The sequence below is a fragment of the Gopherus evgoodei genome, chromosome 3 (genome assembly GCF_007399415.2).
Source record: "Gopherus evgoodei ecotype Sinaloan lineage chromosome 3, rGopEvg1_v1.p, whole genome shotgun sequence".
NCBI lineage: Eukaryota > Metazoa > Chordata > Testudines > Testudinidae > Gopherus > Gopherus evgoodei.
In genome coordinates, this window is record NC_044324.1 from 8,743,881 (window position 1) to 8,769,217 (window position 25,337).

At 51.6% G+C, this 25,337-nt stretch overlaps 1 protein-coding gene across 1 annotated transcript in view; it reads right to left on the reverse strand.

The window, feature by feature from the left end:
* Nucleotides 1-342: 342 nt before the first annotated feature.
* GCKR (glucokinase regulator) overlaps nt 343-25,337 on the reverse strand; it is a 34,594-nt gene continuing 9,599 nt past the window's right edge. The window contains exons 3-19 of the mRNA XM_030554342.1: nt 24,799-24,867; nt 23,120-23,188; nt 21,991-22,064; nt 19,519-19,585; nt 18,749-18,802; nt 16,964-17,058; nt 16,331-16,436; nt 12,341-12,459; nt 11,980-12,078; nt 10,390-10,487; nt 8,502-8,578; nt 7,460-7,556; nt 3,777-3,874; nt 2,767-2,850; nt 2,398-2,547; nt 1,042-1,176; nt 343-510 (exon numbers count right to left, since the gene is read on the reverse strand). Coding sequence (XP_030410202.1) covers nt 343-510; nt 1,042-1,176; nt 2,398-2,547; nt 2,767-2,850; nt 3,777-3,874; nt 7,460-7,556; nt 8,502-8,578; nt 10,390-10,487; nt 11,980-12,078; nt 12,341-12,459; nt 16,331-16,436; nt 16,964-17,058; nt 18,749-18,802; nt 19,519-19,585; nt 21,991-22,064; nt 23,120-23,188; nt 24,799-24,867 — 1,659 coding nt within the window. The remainder of the gene's footprint in view (nt 511-1,041; nt 1,177-2,397; nt 2,548-2,766; nt 2,851-3,776; nt 3,875-7,459; nt 7,557-8,501; nt 8,579-10,389; nt 10,488-11,979; nt 12,079-12,340; nt 12,460-16,330; nt 16,437-16,963; nt 17,059-18,748; nt 18,803-19,518; nt 19,586-21,990; nt 22,065-23,119; nt 23,189-24,798; nt 24,868-25,337) is intronic.

The following is a 25,337-nucleotide window of genomic DNA, read 5'->3' on the forward strand; positions in this document are numbered from 1 at the left end:
AGAGATTAGCTCACCCAGAGCAATCCAGACCCCTGGGGAGCACATGGTCCTCCAAGGAAATTCAGGCTCCTAGACAACACAAGATTCCCACCTCCAGGTAATCTGTCCCCTCCCACCAGGAGCTAAGAGGAGAGCCCACAGCACTCGGCTCCCCATCTAGGCGGGTGCTGCTCGTGTTCACCAGATCCCAGCTGCTGCACTTGTTCAGGGAGTTGGCGGCTCTCCCTAGCTGGAAGACAGTGGGGCTGCCTGGCCAGCATGCACTGCTGGATCCATACACAAGTTAATGATGCTGGGCCCTTCCCTCCCCACATAGTCCCCTTAGTGGATGGGTGCTGCCTCCTACGCACTCCTGCCTGTGGAGTCTGATTTGTCTGCACCCCGTTTGCGCCCCGGAGCATTCAGTGAGGACTCAATGGCTGCTCGGATGGACGGGGAGGTGTCAAGCCGCAGCTGGGCCTCCTGTACTGAGCAGTTCCGCAGCAGGCACAGAAGGGCTGTGGGGACAACCTGGGAGACAAAAGGAGGCAGCATCAGAATCAGGCAGGGGGCACTCACCCTGTCATTTCCCCAACAGCTCAGCCAGCTGCACAGGCCCTGGTGTGCAAGTGCTAAGGGGAGCGCCACCTGCTGGGGATCTGGGGGCATCAGCACCCCACTTGCATCTGGGGGTGGCCTCCCCCTCTTCCAGGGGGAAACCTGTCTGCTGGTGCCTCTTGGGAGCCTCATCCCCTCTGCGAGGAGAAGCCCCAGCACGGACGATGGGTTTTGGAAGGTGGCCCCCAATCTCTGCCCTGAAATTCTGTCTCCTGCCTTCGAAAGCTGTTGTTGCGTGTCCCTGTGCACGTGTCACAGGTGCCAGAGTTTGCATCAGGCCCATAGAGCAGCACATCTGAGCAGAGTGGAGCCAGAGGGCTGGGACCCACCGTGTGTGACATCGAGCAGCACGTCTGAGCAGAGTGGAGCCAGAGGGCTGGGGCCCACCGTGTGTGACACCATGAGGTGGGGTGCTGATGAGAGACAGGGCATGGGCCTTCTTACCTTGCTCTTCTCTGTTGCTATGGCAATATGTTTGGAGAGCTCTGCATTGCGAATGTCATCTGAGAGCACCTCAGGGTCATATATGGTCTGCAGCAGGCCCTCCAGGCACCTGGCCTGGGAGTGCCCCGTGAACCTCTGTGGGGAGAGCATGCCAGTCAGAGCAGGGACAGAGACCAGATTCCATTTCAGTGCAGCTCAGGGATGGTGCTGGAGTGGCTCTCACATGGCTTAGCAAGGGGCATTTGCAGGGCCCCGTGCATTGATCCTGAGCAGGCCAGGGAATCAAGGGGAGTGGGAGCGCACCAGTGTTGAGTAACACTGAGAAGGGGATGATGACAGCCAGAATGGCTGGAAAGCAGGGCTGACTCCTGTCTGTCCCAAATCTATATGGCTTGGCTGGGGGATGGGCAAACTTAGAGTCGTGCATGACATCAGAGATGACAGCCCCAGCCAGGGTTGAGTGAATGGGAGTGTGTACGTGCACATGTGTGTGGACACGAGCTGGGCAAGGGCAGCACAGAGAAGGGCCCAGGTTACAGGTAACCAGGCAAGAAAACCCCGACTAGACCCTATTATCCATCCACCCTCCCCATCACACTAGCTGGGTCCAGAAAACCCAGAAGAATATTAGAGACAACCTGTGTGATGGATCCCTGCCCTTCCTGAATGGTACAAGAGCTACGCCCACTACTAACCAGAGTAAGCAGGGATAAGCACACTTACTAACCCCGAGAAATGCCAAAACTCAACCTTGAGACCTCTTCAACTTCCGTCCTATCTCCAACTTCCCATTCCCAGGCCCAGTAGTGACCACCAAGCTCCAGCAACATGCTGGCTGCCTCTCACAATCTGCCTCAGAGCAGAGCACAGCATGGAGACAGCTTGAGGGACATCAAGACATGCTCTGTCATGGCCCGTTACACACGCTCACCATGCTCATACTGCTGGGCCTCTCCCCCAGTGATCCCATATAAATTGTGGGCCATGTACTTCTGCTTTGTCCCATAGGTGGGTTAGCAGTGCACTGGGGTGCACGGTTTCATCTTGGTGATGAGATTCTCTCCTGCTCAGGATTAGGCTCCCAGCCATGGTACAGAGGATGGGGGAGGTGGAGGACGGGAGGGTCGGCTACTGGGCTGTAGTGCTCTGCCTGGCCTTGAAGAGGTCCCACTGGGGGCAGTGCCAATGTCCAGAGAAGGGCCACACCAGGAGTCTTCCCCCCTCACCCCCCTTAGCTACTGATCTTGCTTCCTGCATTTCCCACAACTGGGGCCTCCCCCTACACTCTGAAGTAATAACTGGTAATGCTGCTACCTTCTTATTCCCTCAGTAGGCCATTGCCTTGGGCCTCAGTACCTGCAGGATGCACACCGCCCTCCAGAAGAGTTTGGAGTTGCTAATTCTCAGGTTCACCATGTAGTTGTGAAGAATTTTGCCCTTGAGGACATGGGCCCCGGTGCTGACTGTGTTGAGGATCCACTTGGTGCTGAGCTCCCTCTGGAACTTCTGTGTGAAATACAGAAAAACAGACCCCCGTGAACCGGGCAGCCACAAACTGCCAGCCAGAGAGAGCCCCAGCCTTGCAGCAGCCAGCCCATCTGCCCGCAGGGGGAGCCACAGCCCTGCAGCCACCCCTCACTTACCTCAGAAATCACAAAAGTCCAGTCAGTTGGCACCCTGCTAGGAATCCACCTCAGGATCCAAAGCAGGTTTTTCATGCATTACCTGGATAAAATTCCCCTCATACTCCAGGAACAGGATGGGCCACATGATGCTCATGATGGAAGGAAACAGCTTCTTGAGGGAGGCCTGATGGGGATAAAGATACGAACAGAAACCTCGTTGTGACACAGACGTGCCCTGGCAGGGATACTGAGTCCCACTGGTTTCTCAATATTATACCGAAGGGAGTTGTGTTTGGTCTGCCGAAAGCTAAGCTCTAGCTGACTGTCATGGTTATTATGAGATGTTTGTATGGGAAACAATTTTAGAGTTAACTAATACAGAACATTGTGTTCTACATCTGTTGGGAGTGAAAACTAGCACCTGAGAGAGGGCTGTCTGAGAGCTGACCCAATCAACAGGAGAACAAGGAATACCCATCAGACAGTCTGTGCTTGCTGTCTGGAGTAGATGCAGGCTGGAGATTTACAAAGCCAAACAAACTCAGAGTTCTGGGAAGAGTGGGGCCCCTGGGGTAAGACTGTATAAGAGCAGACGATTGTCCCAAGTAGGTATAGGGTGACCAGACAGAAAGTGTGAAAAACTAGGAAAGGGGGTGGGGGTAATAGGAGCCTATATAAGAAAAAGCCCCCAAAATCGGGACTGTCCCTATAAAATCGGGTAGTAGGTAACCATTAGGGAAGGGGACTGTGTCAGTGCGGACAAGCACTGGACGAACTAACCATTGGGTGAGAAATACCTTATTAGATAGGAATGGAACTTGTTGCTCAGTATAGGCTGCAGAGTGCTTCTTTTGTTTTTCTTTGACCTTTGAGGTTTAGGGCTGGTTGGGGGCAGTGTGGCCTCGGTGCAACTTAGTACAGCTCCAGGGGCACCCAGTGCCACTGTGGGGCAAGACTCACTCCCTTATGGAATTCCAGAATGAAGGCAACCCCAACCCTGCCCCCTCTAGGCATGCACCAGGGTACAGTCTAATTACATGAGCACAAGCTCAATTTCCCACAGGACCTTTCCCTCACCTGGGATGGAGACAAAGAGCCTTCTCTACTCACCGGAAGGTACTGCCCAACAGTGGCATGAGAAAGTGCTTGGACATTTGATGTCTTCTCCTTCACCTGAACCACAAGCTTCTCCACCTCTGCGAGGTCATCTTAAAGCAAGAGGGAGCATAAGATGGGGGTAACCAGGCTCTGGACAGTCATTCAGGAAGGTCCAGAGCTAGTCAGAGTCAAGGGCCCTTTGCACATCAGCCAGATCACCATACCAACATCCAAGAGACGTGTACACACACACACACACACACACACACGAACGTACGTCTACCTTACTTCTGTCTCATTCACTTTCTTTGCTACAACTCCAGGGTAAGAGGGTAACAGGTCCATAGACTACCTCCCAAGGCTTGCAGCTGGGGTAGGTCAGAGAACAGCTGCACCCCCCTTCCTGGTTTGTCTGTAGCTCAAAGGACCTGGTGTGATTGGCTCTGCCATGACAGATCTAGACTGCAGTGACATTATCAGTTACATTGGACAAGATGGGGGTTAATCTGAGAATTGAAAGGTGGATAAGGAACTCGTTAAAAGGGAGACTACAGTGGGTCATTCTGCAAGGTGAACTGTCAGGCTGGAAGGAGGTCAGTAGTGGAGTTCCTCAGGGACTGGTTTTGGACCAATCTTATTTAACATTTTTATTACTGACCTTAGCACAAAAAGTGGGAATGTGCTAATAAAATCTGTGGATAACACAAAGTTGGGAGGTATTGTCAATATGGAGGACAGGATTATCATACAAGAAGATCTGGATGAGCTTGAAAACTGGAGTATTAGAAATGGGATGAAATTTAATTAAGTGCAAAGTCATGCATTTTGGGACTAACAACAAGAATTTTTTCTGGGGACATATCAGTTGGAAGTGATGGAGTAGGAGAAAGACCTGGGTGTATTGGTTGATCACAGGATGCCTAAGAGCCACTAATGTGATGCAGCCATGAAAAAGGCTAATGCAGTCTTAGAATGCATCAGGCAAGGTATTTCCAGTAGAGACAGGGAAATGTTAGTACCATTCTACAAGGCACTGGTGAGACCTCGTCTGGAATACTATGTGTAATTCTGGCCTCCCATGTTTAAGAAATATGAATTCAAACTGGAACAGGTGCAGAGAAGCGTGACTAGGCTGATCTGATGAATGGAAAACATACAGTAACTCCTCACTTAAAGTCATCCTGGTTAACGATGTTTCAATGTTAAGTTGCTGATCAATTAGGGAACATGCTCATTTAAAGTTGAGAAATGCTCCCTTATAACATTGTTTGGCAGCAACCTGCTTTGTCCACTGCTTGCAGGAATAGTAGCCCATTGCAGCTAGCTGGTGGGGGCTTGGAAACAGGGTGGACCGGCAGCCCCCCCACCCCATCAGCTCCCTGCTTCCCTAAGTTCCCTGTGCAGCAGCCGCCCAGCAGGCTACCAATTGCTGGCAGTTCAGTTGTCTTTCTCCCGACTGCCATGTGCTGTTCCTGTCCTCTGCCTTGGAGCTGCTCCCAAGAGCCTCCTGCTTGCTGTGCAGGGGAGCGTGGAGGAGGGGGAATGTCAGGGTGTCCCCCTCCCCACTGCTCGTGCCCCGCGCTTAACCCTTCTCCATATAGAGCAGGGTAGGGACAGGACAGGTCTCAAGAGGAGAGAGCTTGCTGGCTGCATCTGCTGTCTCAACTTCCTGATCTTTTTAAAAGCAATGGAATCTCCTTTCGTAGAGGTTTTTAAGGTCAGGCTTGATGAAGCCCTGGCTGGGATGATTTAGTTGGGGAGTGGTCCTGTTTTAAGCTGGGGGTTGGACTAAACACCTCCTGAGGTCCCTTCCAACCCTGAGATTCTATGATCTAGATTATATCTATTATATATAGATATAGATATAAAAATAAAATATAGTTTTTTGTCTGGAGAAAAAAATTTCCCTGGAACCTAAACACGCCCCCACCCCTATTTACATTTATTCTTATGGGGAAATTGGATTCGCTTAACATTGTTTCGCTTAAAGTTGCATTTTTCAGGAACATATCTACGTTAAGCAAGGAAGAAGTAAAGTTCTGGAACAGCCTTCCAAGGGGAGCGATGGGGGCAAAAAACCTAAGCGACTTCCAGACTGAGCTTGATACCTTTACGGAGGGGATGGTATGATAGGGCTGCCTATGATGGCATGTAGCCGATCTGCAACTGCTAGCAGCAAATATCCCCACCGGCTGGTGATGGAACACTAGATGGGGAGGGCTCCGAGTTACTAAAGAGAATTTTCTTTCTTTCTCTCCCAAGAGTCTGGCTGGTGAGTCTTGCCCACATGCTCAGGGTCTAACTGATCGCCATATTTGGTGTCAGGAAGGAATTTTCCCCCAGGTGAGACTGGCAGAGATCCTGGGGTTTGGGGGGGGGGGTTGTTTTGTTTTGTTTTTTCTTTCCTCTGGGCATGGGTCACCTGCAGATTTAAATTATTGTAAACAGTGGATTCTCTGTAATTTGAAGTCTTTTAACTCATGATTTGAGGACTTCGGTAACTCAGCCAGAGGTTGTGGGTCTATTACAGGAGTGGGTGGGTGAGGTCCTGTGGCCTGCACTGTCCAGGATGTCAGATGAGATTATCATGATGGTCCCTTCTGGCCTTAAAGTCTATGAGACATCAATGCATTGATAGGAGACCAGCCAGCTGGCCCTAGGCAAACCCCATACAAATTCCACAGTCCTAAGAAATGGATCTGGAGACAAAGGCCCAAAGCAAAAGATGAGTGTGACCCCGCCGCCGACAGTATCAATTCTTAAGCACAAAGTTATCGATCTAGGCATCTACACAGCCCATGACCACAGTGCACTAAGTTAACCCTCACAGCCCCTTGTGACAGAACGATTTGTAAGGACATAAGGAACTGAGGCACAGAAAGGGAAGTGACTTGTCTAAGGTCACATGGAGCCTGTGGAAGAACTGGGAACTGAACCCAGATTTCCTGAGTCTTAGGCTAGTACTGTAACTACAGACCAAGCTTACCATGAGCCAGCACCACCAGGACTCAGACACTGCCCATGTCGACTGGACCAGGATCCATTTAGTCCAGTGTTCTATCTCCAACAGGGGCCAGCACCAGCTGCTTCAGGGAAGGTGCAGTGACCAGCTGGCCTGCCCCAGGGGAAGGTTCCCCCAGCCCCAGTAGTTAGGGGCTCATGGCCTGGAGCCTGATGGTTCATGGCCAATCCCAAGCTGTGGTTTGGGTGTTAGTATTTCCTCTGATGAGTCTGGATATTCTTCATGCTCATAGGAACGTCTAAACCCTCTCTGAATCTTGCCAGACTCTTAGCCTGTTATGTCATGTGGCAGGGAGTTCCAGAAGCCCCTTTGTGGGAAAATATTTCCTTTGCTGCCTTTCAGGCCCAATGAGCTTCCCCCTCATTTTTGTCTTATGAGACAGGGAGAACAGATACTCTTGATCTCCCATCTCAAGACCCTGAATTGTTTTAGATACTTTTCATAATTTTTTTATCATGTCCCCTCTTACCTATCTTTTTCCAAAGTTACAAGAACTCCAATCTTTTCAATCGTTCAGCATACTAGGGAGAGGTGAGGTGGGATAAATCACAGCAAGATGCTGATGTGATCACTCAGCAAAGGGTAGTGCCCAGCAGGGGGAACAAAAGCTCCTTCCTTTTCTCCCCCCACAACTAGTGCTGACCCCTTCCCTCAGCTCCCAGCCACTCCTCACCATCCAGCGTGAAGAGGAAGAGAACAGTATCGAGCTCAGTCAGTGATGGGAGAATCGTCTTCACAAAGTCCTCCTGAGAGAAGGCGAACTGCGGGCCCTGCCAGAGAAAGCAAGCCTGTTTAACATGGTGCTAGGGTTCCCATTACACTCCCTGACACATGGGGCCCCCTGCCCACCCCTTCACTGGGGTCCCCCCTCCATTCCCAACATCAGAACCACCTCCTCCCTTCCCAAACATGGGAGACCCCATCCCCTTCACAACACTGGGACTTCCCCGGCTCTCTCCTGCCTGACTCCAGATTCCCCCCATCTTCCTGACACCAAGGCCCCATGCCCCCACTAACATCAGGGTCCCCCCCTCCACACTCTGCCACTGGGACCTCCCACTTAACCTCTCTCAAACCAGGGCCCCCTGCATCCCTCACCAGCCAGGCTCCCCCATATACCCTCAGACCAGGCCCCTCATCCTCCCTGACGTCTGAGCTCCACCTCCAGTCCCTAACACTGGGGCCTCCTTCCCCACCATGGGGACTCCACCTTTGCTCCCCAACTTAGCAGCACTCCTCCCTTCCCTGATACCAGGGAGCACAGGGGTATCAGCCCCTGTCTGCCCATCAGCCTGGGAGGCTCTGGGAACCAGAGGCATGGGCACACAGAATCACCACCCACTCAGCGTCCACCATGCCCCCACAGCATGTGCCCCAGGCCAGTACCCGCTCCCCACCCAGCACCCATCCAAGACCATGAAGTTCATCACACTCATAAGCTAGCTCAGATCAGACCCTGCCTGGCAGCCACCCCAGCCGAGTCCAGCCCTGGACTCATGGTCAGAACTACCCCCAGAACTTACTCCCCACCTAGGACCTACCCAAGGGCAGGGCTCAAAATCAGCTGGAACTCCCTGACCCTCCCAGCCCCCTCATACCAGGCCAAGCAGGATCTCATCTCCCGCAGAATCCGCTTCAACGAAGCCAGCACACACCTAGAGTAACCCTGACAGCCAGGGCCCTGCTCTTCACCTGTACTCCAGCCCAGTTCCTACCTGTGCTATCAGATCTGCCTCCTTGTTGAACATCTCACTGTGATCCCCAATCAAGAAGCCTCGCACGTCATTATAGTCTGTGCAGGAAAATAACAGGAAAGCAAGTGAGTGAACCAGAGGCAGAGGGAATGGGGCTGTGGGCCAAGGGGTCTCTTTGCAGGATCCCAGAGGCCGGAGATCCAGCTTGGAGACCCCAGGATCCAGCTAACAGACAAATTACCCTCTGACCCTGGGGACCCAGCTTGGGCACTCCTTGCTTTCCAGCCCCCAGGAAGCCTGCTCAGAGAACCCTTCCCCTCAGTTCTTTGGGGATCCTGCTTGCAGACCCCTTGCCCTCTGCTCCCAGGATTCAGCTCAGAGACTCTTGCATCCCACCTGCAGGTATCCTGCTCAGAGAGACCCCTCCCCCCCCCAGTATCTACTCAGAGACCCCTTGGCCCTCCAGTCCCCAGGGATCCAGAACAGAGACCCCTTGCCCCACAGACCCCAGGAATCCTGCTCAGAGGGCCTTTGGCAGGCAAGATGTTACCAAGCTGGATCCCCGAGGGCTGCGGGGAAGGGGAGGCCTTGCGTGACTCAAATTTTGCATAAGTCGGAAACATATCTCCGACCATTATATTTCTAGCTTATGGAACTTTTTCCATAAGTGTGGATTTGCATAAATCAGGTCTTGCATAACCCGCAGAGCGTCTACCCTATTTGTGTGCATGTATCATTTCTGTATCTGAAGTTATGAATATAACCAAGTACCCGTATTTCAAATGTGTTTGCTCCCATAGTTTACATCCAGTCTAGTCAGCACATTGTGAATGGACTACTCAAGCTGATGGCCCATCAGTGAACTCTGGGCCATGGAAGAAGCTTATCTCCACTAATGGACTTTCCTGAGGACGTTCTGAGAATATGGCAATGGCTGCTATGATTCATTGAAGCATGCAAGGGCATGTGACTAGATTATGTGGTACTGAACTCCATTTTGTGTGCCTGTACTTTTTCACAAACTGTGCTGAGGGCTTTACTTGGAACAGTGATTTTCCCTTCACATGGCAGAAGCTATAAGAGGCCCATTTTGCCTTTTTCTTTCTCTGATCTCTGAACTATGGACTTATACTAACGGGAGCATTCTAAGCAAGGGACTGAGGACCTTCCAATCATTTGGAAGCAACTAGAGACTTAACAAGCCAGCAGTTTATTCCATCACTGCTTCAAGCCTGATCCAAGAACTTTGCCATCATTGTATGTATTTGATTCCTTTAACCAATTTTAACTCTCACCTCTTTCTTTTTTCTTATAAATAACCCTTTAGATGTAAGATACTAAAGGATTGGCAATAGTGTGATTATTGGGTAAGAACAGAGTTATATATTGACCTGGGTTTGTGGCTGGTTGTTTGGGATCAGAAAAACCCTTTGGTTGATTAAACTGGTTTTAAATAACCACTCATCCTTAAGTCTAGTGTCTGGGTGTTGAAAAAAGGACTGGGATACCTAAGAAGACTGCATTTCTGACTTCTGCTTAGCCAGTGTGACGAGACAGAAATTTACTTGTATTATTGGATTAGTATATTTTATGGGAGAATTTTGGGGTGTGTCTGCCCTATTTCTCACCAGTTTGTCCTGCATCTGCTAGTCTCACTTGTGACCCAGAGAGGTATGGTGACACTATATTATTATTTGCTTAGAGCAATAAACCTGACTGATATTGGTTATTTGGTCTTTTGAATATATTTTATAATGAACCAAAGGGTGGTCAAGCAATTGACTCTACAATATAGCAACAGCTGGGTGCAGGGGGAGCTCAGAGCAAGGAGCTTGGACACCTCTCCCACAGCACAGGGACCCTTTGCCAGAGGCATCAGGGCTCTTTCCAGCACAGCCAGTTCCCTTACCTGCCCCAAACGTTGGGATACACTCAGCACCGTCCATGATGGCAATGATGCCCAGCGTGTGCCAGCCCACCATGTACACACAGGCCTTCTTCTGCAAGCTGGGAAAGGACAGCACAGAAGGGTTACTCAGGGTGTTCAGAGGGTAGGGGCAGAGCACAACACTGGGAGTTACTGGACATGCTCAGGGGAGAGCACAGCACGGGGGGTTTTGAGGGGTCAGGGAGAGCACAGCACAGGGGGTTACCGGTGTTGCTTGGGGGAGTGGGAGCAGAGCACAGCATGGGGGTGTCAGGGACTCTAACCCCCAGACGGCAAAGTTCGTTGTCTGATCGCGAGAGAGACAGGCAACACCAGCAAGGTCTGATCAAAAGCTCTTTATTGACAAGTGCACGCATCAATAGAGAGCAGCTCGTCTTCAGAGAGAACCAGCCCGCCCTTTACATCTTAGTATAAGCCTATACAGACAGTTCCGTTGCGTTATAAATTATTTACTAGAGCAACCCACCGCCTTTTTTTAACAACTAGAAACTAGACACCTTTAGTATACATGCATGCCTAAAGTTAGAAATGTAGGGGAGTTAAAAACAAACAAAGAACAAAACCAGGGAGTGAAAACAAGGAGGCTGGGAAACTAGGGCTCTTATCAGTTCTTCGAAGGAGCTACCCTTACACAGCACATCTGGTACTATGCCAGGAATGCAGCTTCTCTCTTATCTTACTTTTTCCCAGCGCTTGTGAGACATGCTGCTGCTTCTTAGTGTTTTTCACTCAGGGATTACCCACAAACCTCTGTTAGCCTGACTTTGGTCAGGTTGGCATACCTGGTTTTGTCTGCTATATCTTTATTCAGGTCTAACAGGGGGGTTACTGGGTGTTAATTGGCTGTTTCCCCCCATAACGGGGTGCATTCACCCCTTGTGAGCATCCCCTTGGCCAAGTGTGTGTGCTACTGTTTCAGATTGTCCCTGCTCTCGGATAGAACAGCGCCGCAGGGCTCTCTCCCTGGAGACAATGTCTTGGCTCTCTTGGGCTTCCTGGCTACAGCTCTTCAGCTGGGACACTATAATTCAGTTCCCCTTCTGGGCTACCTCACTGCCCTGGCCACTTCCCCACCAGTGGCTAATGGGGAGGTGGGGAGACTTAGGGACCCTGTAGAGAGCACTCATCTGCTGTGTCCAGGACTCCATCTTGCTCTCCCCAGCTTCTGGCAGCGCTACCATGTCTGGGGTTCTGTAGCTCCACCCGCCAGCCACACACATTCCATACTCCTACAGCTCCAGCAAGGAACTGAACTGCCTCTGGCCCTGAAGCTCTTCTTATACTAGGCTGCTGGGCCCGGATTGGCTGTGTCCCACACAGCCACTCTAGGTAGCTTGGAGGACCTCTCTACTGCCTTTTTTTTTGGGATGGGGTGTGCCAGGACCACAAGGCCTCCAGCAGGGGGCCTCAGAGGGTCTGATATACCCCATCACCCCCCCACATGCACTGCTCACTGAGTAGTCCTGCACCCTACATGTCTTTCCTCTCCCGCTTCCTTCTATCCCCAACCCCAACTTCTCCAGCAGAAATAGAGATGCCTGCCCACCTCACCTGGTGCCTGCTTGCTTCACCAAGGCAGCGATCTTTTTGCTCTGGGCATAGGTGACTTTGTGAGCACGTTCATATGTCCTCAGGATTTCCAGGAGGCACCTAGACATGGGAAGAACATGGAGAGGACTCAAGGGACCTGTGCATGCCAAGCTCCTGTCTGCCCTACTGCCATTCACAGTCTGATGAGGAGCAGTCAAGCGTGGAGGTCCTTTCCCAATGTCCCAGCATGACACCAATATTCCCAGCCAATCCCCGAGCATAACAATAGGCCAGCTGTGTGCCTAGTCACAACAGGGGACTCTGGCACTGGGGGAGGTTGCCTGCCCAGTGTAGCCTACTAGCTCTGTAACTGGAGACTTACTTCTCTGAGATGTCAGTGTCCTTGGAGACTGTCTTGTGTGCTGCAAGCAACAGGGTCTCCAGCAGGATCTTGGTGGCACTCCCGCCCTTCATCCGGGAGGAGCCACTGATGCCTTCAGGCTGAGGCAGTGGGAGAGAAAAAACTGAATGACATATGGGCACCGGGGCTCAAACCCACTCCCCAGGCCCCCATCCTGAGTGTACCCCACACCCTGTGCACCCTATCCTGGGAGATGGAAGCCCATCTTCCAAGCAGCCCCATCCCGGGCAGGTACTTCACAGAATCATATAAACGTATGGCTGGAAATGATCTGAGTGGTCATCAAGTCAAGACTCCCGCCCTCAGGCAGGACCAAAAATACCATCTAGACCATCCCTGACAGGCATTTGTCCAACCTGTTCTGAAAAACTTCCAGTGATGGAGATTCCACAACTGCTCCTGGAAACATCTTCCAGAATGTAACTGTCCTTAAAGTTAGAAAGCTTTTTCTAAGACCTAACCGAAATCTTCCTTGCTGCAGAGAAGCCAATTACTTCTTGTCCTGTCCTCAGTGGATGTGGAGAACAGTGGATCACCATCCTCTTTATAATAGCCCGCAACATATCTGAAGACTGTCATCAGTTCCTCCTCAGTTGTCTTTTCTCAAGACTAAACTTGTGCAGTTTTGTAACCTTTCCTCATATGTCAGATTTTCTAAACCTTTTATTATTTTTGTTGCTTTCCATTGGACTCTCTCCAATTTATCCACATCTTTCATAAGGAGTGGTGCCTAGAACTGGATACAGTGCTCCAGCTGTGACCTCAACAGTACCGAGTAGAGCAGGACAATTACCTCCAGAGTCTTACATGTGACACTTCTGTTAATATCCCAGAATTATATTAGCCTTTTTTGCAAATGCATCACATTGTTGACTCGTATTCAATTTGTGATCTACTATAATCCCCTGATCCTTTTCAGCAGTACTGCCACATAGCCAGTTACACCCCATTTTATAGTTGTGCATTTGATTTTTTCTTCCTCACTGTAGTACTTTACATTTGTCTTTAGTGACTTTAATCTTGCTGATTTCAAACCAATTGTCTAATTTGTCAAAATCGTTTTGAATTCTAATCCTGTCCCTCCTAAATGCTCATAGCCCTTTCCAGATTGGTGTCATCTGCAAATTTACAAGCATACTGTCCACTCCATTATCCAAGTCATTAATGAAAATATTGAATAGTACTGGACCGAGGCCTGACCCCTGCGAAATCCTGCTAGCTATGCCCATCCAGTTTGACAACAAGCCATTGATAACCACACTTTGTGTATGATCTTTCAACCAGATTTGCACCCACCTAGTAATTTCATCTAGACCACATAACACTAGTTTGCTTATGAGACTGTCATGGAGGACTATGTCAAAGCCTTACTAAAATCAAGATATATATCTGTTGCTTTGCCCCATCCACCAGGCCAGTAACCCTATTAAAAAGGAAATTAGGTTGGTTTGGCATGAGTTGTTCTTGACAAAGCCATGCTGGTTATTCCTTATAATCCTATTATTCTCCAGATGCTTACAACTGATTGTTTAATAATTTGTTCCAGTATCTTTCCAGGCATCGAAGTTAGACTGCCTGATCTATAATTCCCGGAATCCTCTTTTTTCCTCCTTGTAAAGATTGGTATTAGGTTTGCCCCACTCCAGTCCTCTGAGACCTCACCCATCCTCCACGAGTTCTCAACAATATTGTGTTAAGTCTTGCATTAAAGGCCTCAGCCTTCTTGATGTCATCAGCTCTCCTTTCCTGCTAAGTAGAGGACCTACTTTTCCTTCATCTTTCTCTTGTTCCTAATGTATTTAAAGAACCTCTTCTTATTGCCTTTATGTCCCTTGCTATGTATAACTCATTTTGTGCCTTAGCCTTTCTGCTTTTGTCCCTACATGCCCAGGCCATTGTTTTGTATTCCTCCTTAACAATCTGACCTTTTATGTAGAATTATTTTTTCATTTTCAAGTCATTGAAGAGCTCCTGATGAAGCCAGACTGACCTCTTACTATTCATCCTATCTTTCCTTCACTCTGAGAAGTTTGCAATTGTGCCTTTAATATTGTATAAGAACATAAGAATGGCTATACCGGGTCAGACCAAAGGTCCATCCAGCCCAGTATCCTATCTACCGACAGTGGCCAATGCCAGGTGCCCCAGAGGGACTTAACCTAACAGGTAATGATCAAGTGATCTCTCTCCTGCCATCCATCTCCACACTCTGACAAACAGAGGCTAGGGACACCATTCCTTACCCATCCTGGCTAATAGCCATTAATGGACTTAACCTCCGTGAATTTATCCAGTTCTCTTTTAAACACTGTTATAGTCCCAGCCTTCACAACCTCCTCAGGTAAGGAGTTCCACAAGTTCACTGTGTGCTGCGTGAAGAAGAACTTCCTTTTATTTGTTTTAAACCTGCTACCTATTAATTTCATTTGGTGGCCCCTAGTTCTTATATTATGTGAACAAGTAAATAACTTTTCCTTATTCACTTTCTCCACATCACTCATGATTTTATATACCTCTATCACATCCCGCCTTAGTCTCCTCTTTTCCAAGTTTCTCCTGGAGAAACTGCCAGTTCTCCTGAACTCCTTTATCCCTTAGATTTTCTTCCCATGGGACTTTACCTAGCAGTTATCTAAAGTTCTTAAAATCTACTTTTTTGAAATCCATTGTCCTATTCTGCTGTTCTCACTCCTTGCTTTCCTTAGAACATATTGGTACACTGAACCGAGGTCAGAAACCACTGAGCTTCAGTCTCTCACTCCAGCTTGTCCAACTGGGGAGATCAGCCCAGAGCTGGGGCTCCTGGGACACGGCGCATTCTGCACGCAGATCACAGCTATCCCTGCTAGCAGCACTTCCAATGGAGCTGGAACAAGTACCTGTGACCAGAGTGCTGGGAGCTTGCACCTACTGGGAATCCAGGCCTCAGTCAGCTCACCTGCAAAAGGCTGCTGGGGACGTGTAAGCTAATGGCTGGGAGGCTGGATGAGCCAATTAGTCCATCAGCTGAGGGGTATAAAAGGGGCAGGAAGGAAGTACTGGGGAAGAGAGGGAGAGGAGCTGGGCTAGCTTGTCCCAGTCTGTTCACAGACCTCTGTTCCTCTCCAGCACTGAGGGAAAGGGCTAATGGGTGAGAAGCCCTGTCAAGAATATTGCTGCCTGGGACTGTATTGGGGTTGGTGGCAGGAATGTAAATAAACCACACAGGTTGCCACTCAACTGAGAGAGTCCAAGAGGTTTCTGGGGCATCTGAGGACAGGGATAGGGAGGGCCAAATCCCTTCAGCTCCTACTGTGACTGTGACACACAGCTCTAGCTCCCGTCCCCATCTTGCCTGCTGCACAGACACAGATCACTAGAGCAATGCTGAAAGGCTGAAGGCAGAGCTCTCTCCCAGCACCAGCACTGCTCCCATTGGCCTGGCTCACCCGCCTCCCTGCCCTGGCCTGCTGTTCCTGTTGTCACCTGGGAAGCTCCTGTGCAGGGATCTCAAAGCACCTTTTGTGCATGGGAAGGCTAACAAATAAATGCTGGAGGTCTATAGAGCCCCACTGGTGGGGGAACTCCCACCCTACTGCCTGAGTTCTGGTCCTGTGCTATTGACATGCCAGTGGGGTGAGATGTTAACCCCAGTCCTGGAGCCTGTTCAGAAGCAGCACTCACACATATCAGATCCAGAGCCCTGCAGGTCGACTCCGAGTGGGAGCTGGGCTGCTCTGATCACAGCAGCCTGGGCCCTCTACCCAGGGATCTGCAGAGCTCTTTCGCAGTCCCACTCCCTCTCTCCCCAGTCTTCTCTCACTGACCCTGCTGGCTTGCGGGCCCTGTCTCACCAGAACTCCTTGCTGAACATTAGGGACAGCCCTTCAGTGAGGAGAAGCCCAGCCCAAAGAGGATTTCCAGGCACCATTCTGGAAAGGATACAAAACCCAGGTGGAACCTATCACCTACCCCCACAGCAGGATTAAGGATAAAGGCTTTATGTGACTCCTGCAGCTTCTGCATCCGCTCAGCCACCTGGCGGAAGGTAGAGTGCCAGCCCTCGATCTTATCATTCCTGCAAGAGAGACCCACTGCAATCAGGCTTGGGACAGGGACCTGACCCTGCCTCAGATACTAACATCCTCGTGAGAGGGCCCGGCCCTCAGCCCTGCCCAGGGCTTCCACAAACAACCCCAGCCCTGACATCCCGTGAGAGGGCCCGGCCCTCAGCCCTGCCCAGGGCTTCCACAAACAACCCCAGCCCTGACATCCCGTGAGAGGGCCCGGCCCTCAGCACTGCCCAGGGCTTCCACAAACAACCCCAGCCCTGACATCCCGTGAGAGGGCCTGGCCCTCAGCCCTGCCAGGGGCTTCCCACCCTGCTCCAGGGGACCCCATAGCTTTTCAGGGAACTGGGTGAGGCAACGTGGGAGGTTGACTGGCACGTCCCACCTCAGCATGATCTGGTTCTCATTGGAAATGGACTCGGATCCAGCTCTGGGCTTGAGATGCCAGCATCAGGGCCTGTGTAGTCCCTTGTCTAGGGCAGGGGGAGCAACTGAGCCCACGGTGCCCTTTCCCTGCTCCCATGCTGGCTGTTACCTGGCCATGCTGACAGGGTTGAATCCCACCAGGACTGGCAGGAAGATGTCCAGGTTATTCATGCAAAAGTCCAGCTGTCCAGCCACAAAAGGCGCCTGCAGCAAATAGAGTCACTGAGACCCCCAACTATTCTCCCTAGGCTGAGCACAGATCAGAGTCCGCCCTGCCTACAGCCATAAAGGGGACCAGGGCAAACCAAGACAAGTTGCAATCCCCACTCTATCTGTCCCCCATGCTGAGCACCCAGTAAGCCACCCCACCATGGCAGGCACCAGGTCCAGCTTTACGAACAGTGGGGCCCAATTCGAATACCTGGCGGTGATCTGGGGCTTCGGCAGCACTTCGGCAGTGGGGGGGTCTGCTCCGGGTCTTCCACAGCACCGAAGGACCCCCCACCACCGAAATGCCGCCCAAAACCCGGAGCAGACCCCTCCACTGCTGAGTGAACAAAAAAAATTAAAAAAATTAAAAAGACGCCTAAGGCGCAGGGCCCGATTCCAGGGAATCGGGGGAATCAGCCTAAAGCCAGCCCTGGCAGGCACCCACTCGGCTCCCCTCCGAAACCTTGACTATGGCAGGTACCCACTTCGTCACCCCCTTCTGTGATCATCCACTCTGTACCCCGTCATAAACAGATAGTTAAGAGTTAATAGTACAGAAGTACTTCATGTCTCTTTTGCCTGTAAAGGGTTAACAAGATCAGTGAGCCTGGCTGTCACCTGACCAGAGGACCAATCAGGGGACAGGACACTTTCAAATCTTGAGGGAAGGAAGTTTGTGTGTGTGCTGTTAGAATTTGGTTGTTGTTCTCTCTGGGTTCTGAGAGTGACCAGGCGTGCAACCAGGTTTCTCTCCAATCTCTCTGATACAGTCTCTTATATGTCCAGAATAGTAAGTACTAGGTAGATAAGGCGAGTTAGGCTTATGTTTGTTTTCTTTATTTGCAAATGTGTATTTGGCTGGGAGGAGTTCAAATGTGTATTTGGCTGGAAGGATTTTTATTTGTACTTGTATACTTAGGCTGGGAGGGTATTCCCAGTGTCTATAGCTGAAAGACCCTCTAACATATTCCATCTTAAATGTACAAAGATAATTTTTACTGTTTTTTCTTTCTTTAATTAAAAGCTTTTCTTGGTTAAGAACCTGATTGTTTTTTTATTCTGGTGAGACCCCAGGGGACGGGGTCTGGATCCACCAGGGAATTGGTGGGGAGAAAGGAGGGAAGGGGGAGAGAGAGGTTAATTTTCTCTCTGTGTTAGGATTACTCTCTCTCTCAGGGAGAGTCTGGGAGGGGGAGAGAGAAGGAGAGGGGGAAGGTGGATTTTCCTCTCTGTTTTAAGATTCAAGGAGTTTGAATCACAGTGATCTTCCAGGGTAACCCAGGGAGGGGAAGCCTGGGAGAGGCAACGATGAGGGAAAGGGTTTACTTTCCTTGTGTTAAGATCCAGAGAGACTGGGTCTTGGGGGTCCCCGGGCAAGGTTTTGGGGGGACCAGAGTGTACCAGGCACTGGAATTCCTGGTTGGTGGCAGCGCTACAAGTTCTAAGCTGGTAATTGAGCTTAGAGGAATTCATGCTGGTACCCCATCTTTTGGACGCTAAGGTTCAGAGTGGGGAATTATACCATGACAACCCCCCACCTCGACTGTACCAGACACCCACTGCACCTCCCCACCCCAATTATACCACGCACCCACTCTGCACCCCCTAACCCTGACTGTACCAGACACCAATTCTGCATCCACTCTGCTCCCAGAAAATTTGCAATAATCCATTGGATACTTACAGAAAAACCACATGAAATTCCAATGAAAACTACTTTCTTCTTCCCCTCACAGACCTGGGGGGAAATGGGAGAACTCAGTACGGTGCAGGTGAGAGGAGGGGCTGCCCTGGCACTGCGATGAGTGAGCAAGGGGACCTTGTACTTTGCTGCCACCTCCTCTCCCTGCCTGAGCAGTGGGAAAGAGCAAGACCCTGCCCAGGCAGAGATGAGAGAGAGGAAGCCAGATGCTCTGGCCCTTCTTCCACCGTGCCCTGCCTTGCTGCCCCCTTGAATGCCTTTGGGGAGCAGTGGGCACTGCCTGATTTTCACCCTGTGACCTTTACTCCCAGCCCTGTTTTTTTTGTTTGTTGTCCCCAGTGTTCAGCTGTGGCCCCAGTTCCCTGGCCCCTCCCAACAGCCAGGGCTGGTGCAACCCATTAGGCGACCTAGGCACTTGCCTAGGGCGCTAACATTTGGGGGCGGCGACCGCGGTGGCTGGATCTTTGGCCGCCCCCGGTCATCGGTGGTATTTCAGGGGCAGGACCTTCCACCCCCCTAGGGCACCAAAAAAGCTGGCGGCGCTCCTGCCAATGGCTAAGGGGGAGGGCCATAGCTATAGGTGGGGCTTAGGCCTCCTGTCTGCTCGAAATCCACAATATGCCCTTCCCTGGCCATCCTCTTCCTGCCTTCCCAGAGAGACTTGGTGCATGAAACTCCCAAGACTGGGTCCTCTGGGTCATGACTGAAGTTTTGTTTTAGTCTCTGTCTCCTTCTCCATCTCCAGACCTCACCTTGCTCAGCTCCTCGATCCCCAGCAAGGCGCAGTCCTCCAGTCCCTCCTGGGACATCACTAGGGATCTGCATGAGGAAACAACCTTGTTCAGTTACTCACAGATACAACCAGCCAATTCACTCACCCTACCCCCAAAATGCACGCACTCAGATCACAGGAGTCTGCAGGCCCCATGCTCCCTTCTCAGGCAACTGTCCCCCATGCACTCAGGATGCAGGACACGTCGACTCCACAGCCCTCTGAACTGCAGCTGGCAGGACACAGGAAACTTGAGCAGCCTGTGACCCCAATGGGAGCATGCGCTACTCCACCAAGCAAATGGGCCCCGTCACTCTAGCCCAAGTGGCCTGGGCTGCCCCTGGTGCAGGGCAGCACACGTGTTGCTTGTGGCCTCCAGATTAACCAGCTGCAACACAGGGGGAAAAGGGATTCCTGGCTCCATTTGCCAGCTGAAGCTAAAAGCCCCTCTTCACTGAGTCTCAGAGTGGGAGCAAGACCTCCCCTTGTGCACCCACATCACCTCAGTCCTATCTGCGTGAGCTCCAGCTGGCTTGTTGGATAGATTCATAGAGGTTAATGTCAAAAGGGACCAGTGTCATTAGCTCACGTAGTCTGATGTCCTGTAGAACACAGCTAATGTGTTAATAATTCCACTCCGCTACCCTTGGACTGAGCCCAGCAATTTGCGAAATCCATCATTTCTACTGGTAGCTTGTTACAATGGTTAATCACGTGTGCCTTATTTCTAATAGGAATTTGTCTGGCTTTATCTTCCAGCCACTGGTTCTTATTCTGCTTTTCTCCACCAGATTGAAGAGCTCTTTAGCACACACTATTTGCTCCCTGTGAAGGTACTTAGACACTATAATCAATCAGCTTTTGATCTTTTTGACCAACTAAACCAGGGGTGGGCAAACTTTTTGGCCCGAGGGCCACATCAGGGAATGGAAATTGTATGGCGGGTCATGAATGCTCACAAAATTGAGGCTGAGTTGCGGGAGGGGGTGCGGGCTCTGGCATGGGGCTGGAGATGATGAGTTTGAGGTGTAGGAGGGTGCTCTGGCCTGAGACCAAGGGGTTTGGAGGATGGGAGGGGGATCAGGGCTGGGGCAGGGGGTTGGGGTGTGGGGGGAGGCTCAGGGGGTGTAGGCACTGAGCAGCACTTACCTCAAGCGGCTCCCAGAAGCTGTGGCATGTCCCTTCTCCGGTGCCTACACTGCGGTGTGGCCACAAGGCTCTACATGCTGCCCCATCCTCAGGCACCGCCCCTGCAGCTCCCATTGGAGCACATAGAAGCTGGAGTGGGGCCATGCGGCTGCTTCCAGGAGCCACATGGTGCGGCCCCGACCCTGCACCCCAGCTGGAGCGGAGCCAAGTCACGTGGTGTGGCCCCCAACCCAGCACCCAGGCCTGAGTGGGGCCCAGACACTGGTGTGGCCCCTGACCCAGCACCCTGGCTGGAGTGCTGGAGCAGGGCCAAACTGTGTGGTCCGGCCCACAACTCTGTGCCCTGGATGGAGAACTGGAGCGGAGCTGAGCTGCATAGTGCGGCTCGCGGGCCACCTTAAAACGGCTCACAGGCCAGATCCAGCCCACGGGCCGTAGTTTGCCCACCCTCAAACTAAACTGAGTGAGCTCCATAAGTCTCTCACTGTAAGTCAATTTTTCCAACCCTTGAATCATTTCTGTGGCTCTTCTCTGCACCCTCTCAAATTTTCCAACATCCTTTTAAACTGTGGATACCAAAACTGGACACAGTATTCCGATATCAGTCTCACAAATGCCATATACAGAGCTGAAACCATCTCCCTGCTTCTACTCACTACTCCCCTGCTTGTACATCAAATAACTGCATTCACCCTTTTGGCCAGACCATCACACCCATCTTCAGCTCCTTGTCCAGTGGGACCTCATAACCTTTGCAGAATCTCTGCTTTCCAGGATGCAGTCCCCATTCCATAGTCATGGCCTGCAGTCCTCGTTTCTAGCTGTAGGCATTTGGCAATATTAAACCACATTTTGTTTCAGTTGGCCAGCTTACCAATTGATTCACCTCGCTCTGCATGATGCCCTGTCCTCTTCATTGTTTACTTTGACAATCTGTGAGTCATCCATGAGTTTATACTTAATACCAGATAATTGATTAAAGTATTGAATAGCATCAGGCCTAGTACCAGTGAATTCCAGTAGAAACACCCCCATTTGATTATCATTCCCTATTGACAACTAGTAACCAGAGACCAAAGTGCGCTCGACCCCACACATACAGTACTGGTCTATAAACGGTGTACTGGAGCACTCTGCCATCCCTTCCTTGGCCAGGCAATGTGGGAGGCAAGACGCTACCCACTAGGGTCTCAGATGGGACAAATCTCGGCCTCTGGCTGGCAGACAGCCAGAGCCACAGTCTGAAGCAAAGGCCATTATCCACTCTGCTGGGCTGGGTGCAAACGTGTGCTTTCCCCCTTACCTGTCTCCCCCAGCAATGATGTACGTGTAACGAGGCAGCTGACCTAGACCCTTCAGCAGCTTGTTAAAGGAAACCTGGGAGGAGACAGAGGAGAGAGGCACTAACAGGCAGGCCGTGCACCCCAGCAACCTGTCTATCAATTAACCAACCTAGGAACCACCCAGTCCACGCAGACCATGGAGCTACAACATACTGTGAAGAGAAGACAAAGCCAGAGGCAGCAGCAGACCCTTTTTCCCCGTGACATGCACAATAGGAGGCCCCCTAAGCCAGCACCGCTGTATCTGCCCTACAGAGCCCACCTGTAACAGGAAACTACAGTGTCTCGCCCCGAGGTTTCCAGTCCAGGCATGAGCTCTAGTGCACGGTTCTTTCTGCCAAGGGCTTGGGGCTGGTCCCATAACACAAGCAGAAACAGGGATTATAAGTGGGAAACAGAACCCAAGAGGAGCACCTGGCACCCACCCCACACCACTCCAGGCAGCCAACACTGACCCAGAGAGTTCATGGCAATTTGTGATTGCAACCCACTGCACCCTCCCTGCCTGCTACTACGGCTCCCTTGGGCACCCCGTGCTGCTTACAGCACCCTGCAACCTCAAGCCATCCTGTGCTCCACCCATGCAGCCCATGGCACTCTGTGCTCCCCCCTCAAGGCCTGGGGGATGCTGGTCACCTGCAGGACAGCTGAGGGGCCAGGGAGAGCTAAGTGTCTGGATGGGTTCGGGAGAACCTGAGCATCTTTGTGGGAGCTGGGGAGGGGGAAGGGGCTGAGTGTCTCCACTGAGGGCAGTGGGGCTGGGCATCTCCAGGGATCCCAAGAGGGATGTGCTTCGCTGAGAGACCATGGGGACACAGTGTCCTTGGGAAATGGAGAGGGATGCTGAGCACCTCTGGGGAGGGGATCAGGGAGACTGAGCTGCACTGGGGAGCCAGGGGCATTGCTGGAGGATGTGGGGGGCTGAGTATCTCCAAGTAGGGTGTGTCCTTAGGGGGGTTGGGGTGCATCATTGGGAGGATGGGGTGTGCTGAGCATATCCAGGGTGTTCCCCAGGGCTGGGATCCTGTATCTGGATCCTATCTTGTACCAGCACACTATGGAGATGAGTAGGAAACAGGAGCAACTCACAGCAATGAGGAAGGCCAGCCTGCCCGAGGTGCCCCCGCCACTCAGCACGATAAGGGTGTTGTCTGGGTCCTGCAGAACCAATACAGACAGGTGATATCCTGCAGAGATGGGCCCATCTCCCCAGCCAGAGGCAGGAGTCCCACAGCTGCTCAGAGCAGACAGAGGCCACAGTCGCTTGCCCTGAGGACTGTGGCAGCCTTTGATAACAGCGTTCAGGATCCTCAGTGGCTCTTAGACCAGGAGTGTTTTTCCCTTTCACATCAGCCTTCCCTGTGGGATCTGGGCCTCAGCCCAATTCCATGCTCAGTCCCCTCCCAGCCACACTCTACCACATGCTCACTCGAAGCTGCAACTAGTGCAGAACATGGCTGCCTGCTCTGGGAGTCCCAGACCTGGCCTGGACCACAGGCCCAGATGCCTGCCTCAAGGGATGCCATCAGTTGGTTGCTATGGGAGCACATGGACCCCAGAATCTGGGGTAAGAGCCCCCATGCCCTGCTGCCTCTCCAGTACGTCCTTTAGGAAGAGGGAGTGGGCTCTGTGATGGCAGCACATTCACTGTGGTGAGACACCTCTTCCTTTATCATGCCATGGCCCTGATGTGACCCAAGGCTTGTCTGTCCCCAGCTCCCTGGCCCTGCGAGAGGAGGGAACCCAGGAGGGGGCAGCCTGGTCCTCTCCAGCGTGGAACTCCAAGAACCACTGACCCATGGCTCCCCAGACATGCTGATGATGCCAATAAACACAGCAAAGAGGGCTGATTGAGCATCTCCTGTGTGATGCCCAAAGGGCACAGTACCTTTCAGAGCTGACAAGTATTCCTGTACTGCACCGTGCTGCACCTCACCTCGCGGAACCATGGTTCTCAAACCACACTGCACCTCACCACTCCATATCTCACTGCACCTCACCACACTGTACCATGCTGCTCCATATCTCACTGCACCTCACCTCACTGTACCATGCTGCTCCACACCATGCTGCACCTCAGTGCACCTCACCTCACTGTGCCATGGTTCCATAACTCACTGCACCAAGCATCACTGCACCTCACCTTGCTGTACCATGCTGCACCATATCTCAGTGCACTACATCTCACCTTGCTGCACCATATCTCACTGCACCACACCTTGCCTCACTCAGGGTGACCAGATGTCCCGATTTTAAAGGGACAGTCCAAATTTTTGGGTCTTTTTCTTATATAGGTTCCTATTACCCCCCACTCATTGTTCTGATCTTTCACATTTGCAGTCCGGTCACCCTACCTCACTGCACCATGCTGCTCCATACCATACTGCACCTTGCTGCACCACACCTCGCCTCATGGTACCATGCTGCACCACATCTCACTGCACCACACCTCATCTCACTGCACCATAGCACACTACATCTTACCTCATTGCACCTCACTTTACCTCATCCCACTGCACTGCACTGCACCTCACCTCATAGGAACCACATTGCACTTCAGCATATCATGCCACACTACACTGCATTTCACCATACTACACCCTACTGCATTGCTTTATGGCAAACTGCACCATACTGCATCACAGCATGTCCCACCATACTGTCCCACACCACACCAAACCACACTTCTCTGCACCATTCTGCACTGTGCTGTGCCATACCATACCACACCCAGCCACTGTCCCACAGTGCACTGCACTACAATGTACCTTCAGGACTTCCTGCACTTTACTGATAATGTTGATCATGGTCTTCAGCACTGACTCACTGTACAGTCTCTGAGAAGAAAGCGAGAGGATTAGGGCTTTGTGATGTTATCTCCCACCAGGCCCATAATCAGGGGAGAAGGGTCAGGGCTCTGCAAGGTTATTCATCCCAGCTGGGCCCATACTCCATGGGGTGGCTCAGTGGCCCATGAGATAACCCCCTCACTCCAAAGCTCAGGGCTCTGTGGATTTACTCCCCCCCCCACCCATATATACATGCCAGACACAGTAGGAAAAGGAGACTATTAACATCATCTGAATACAGGATTCAGAGTGAGGGCCTGACTGGTCTGCTGGGTTCTGAATGACTGAACTGAGGTTCCCTCGTGTGTCATCTCTTCCCTCACAATCAACAAGCTCTCGGTGATGAGGGCAAGGCCAATGGGAGCAAGAGATAGAGCCTTCTCAGGGGCCAGCCTGATGGTTTTGCAATGTCCTCCAACACAAATCTCAGCACCTCTTGGACTCAATCCCAGGCCTAC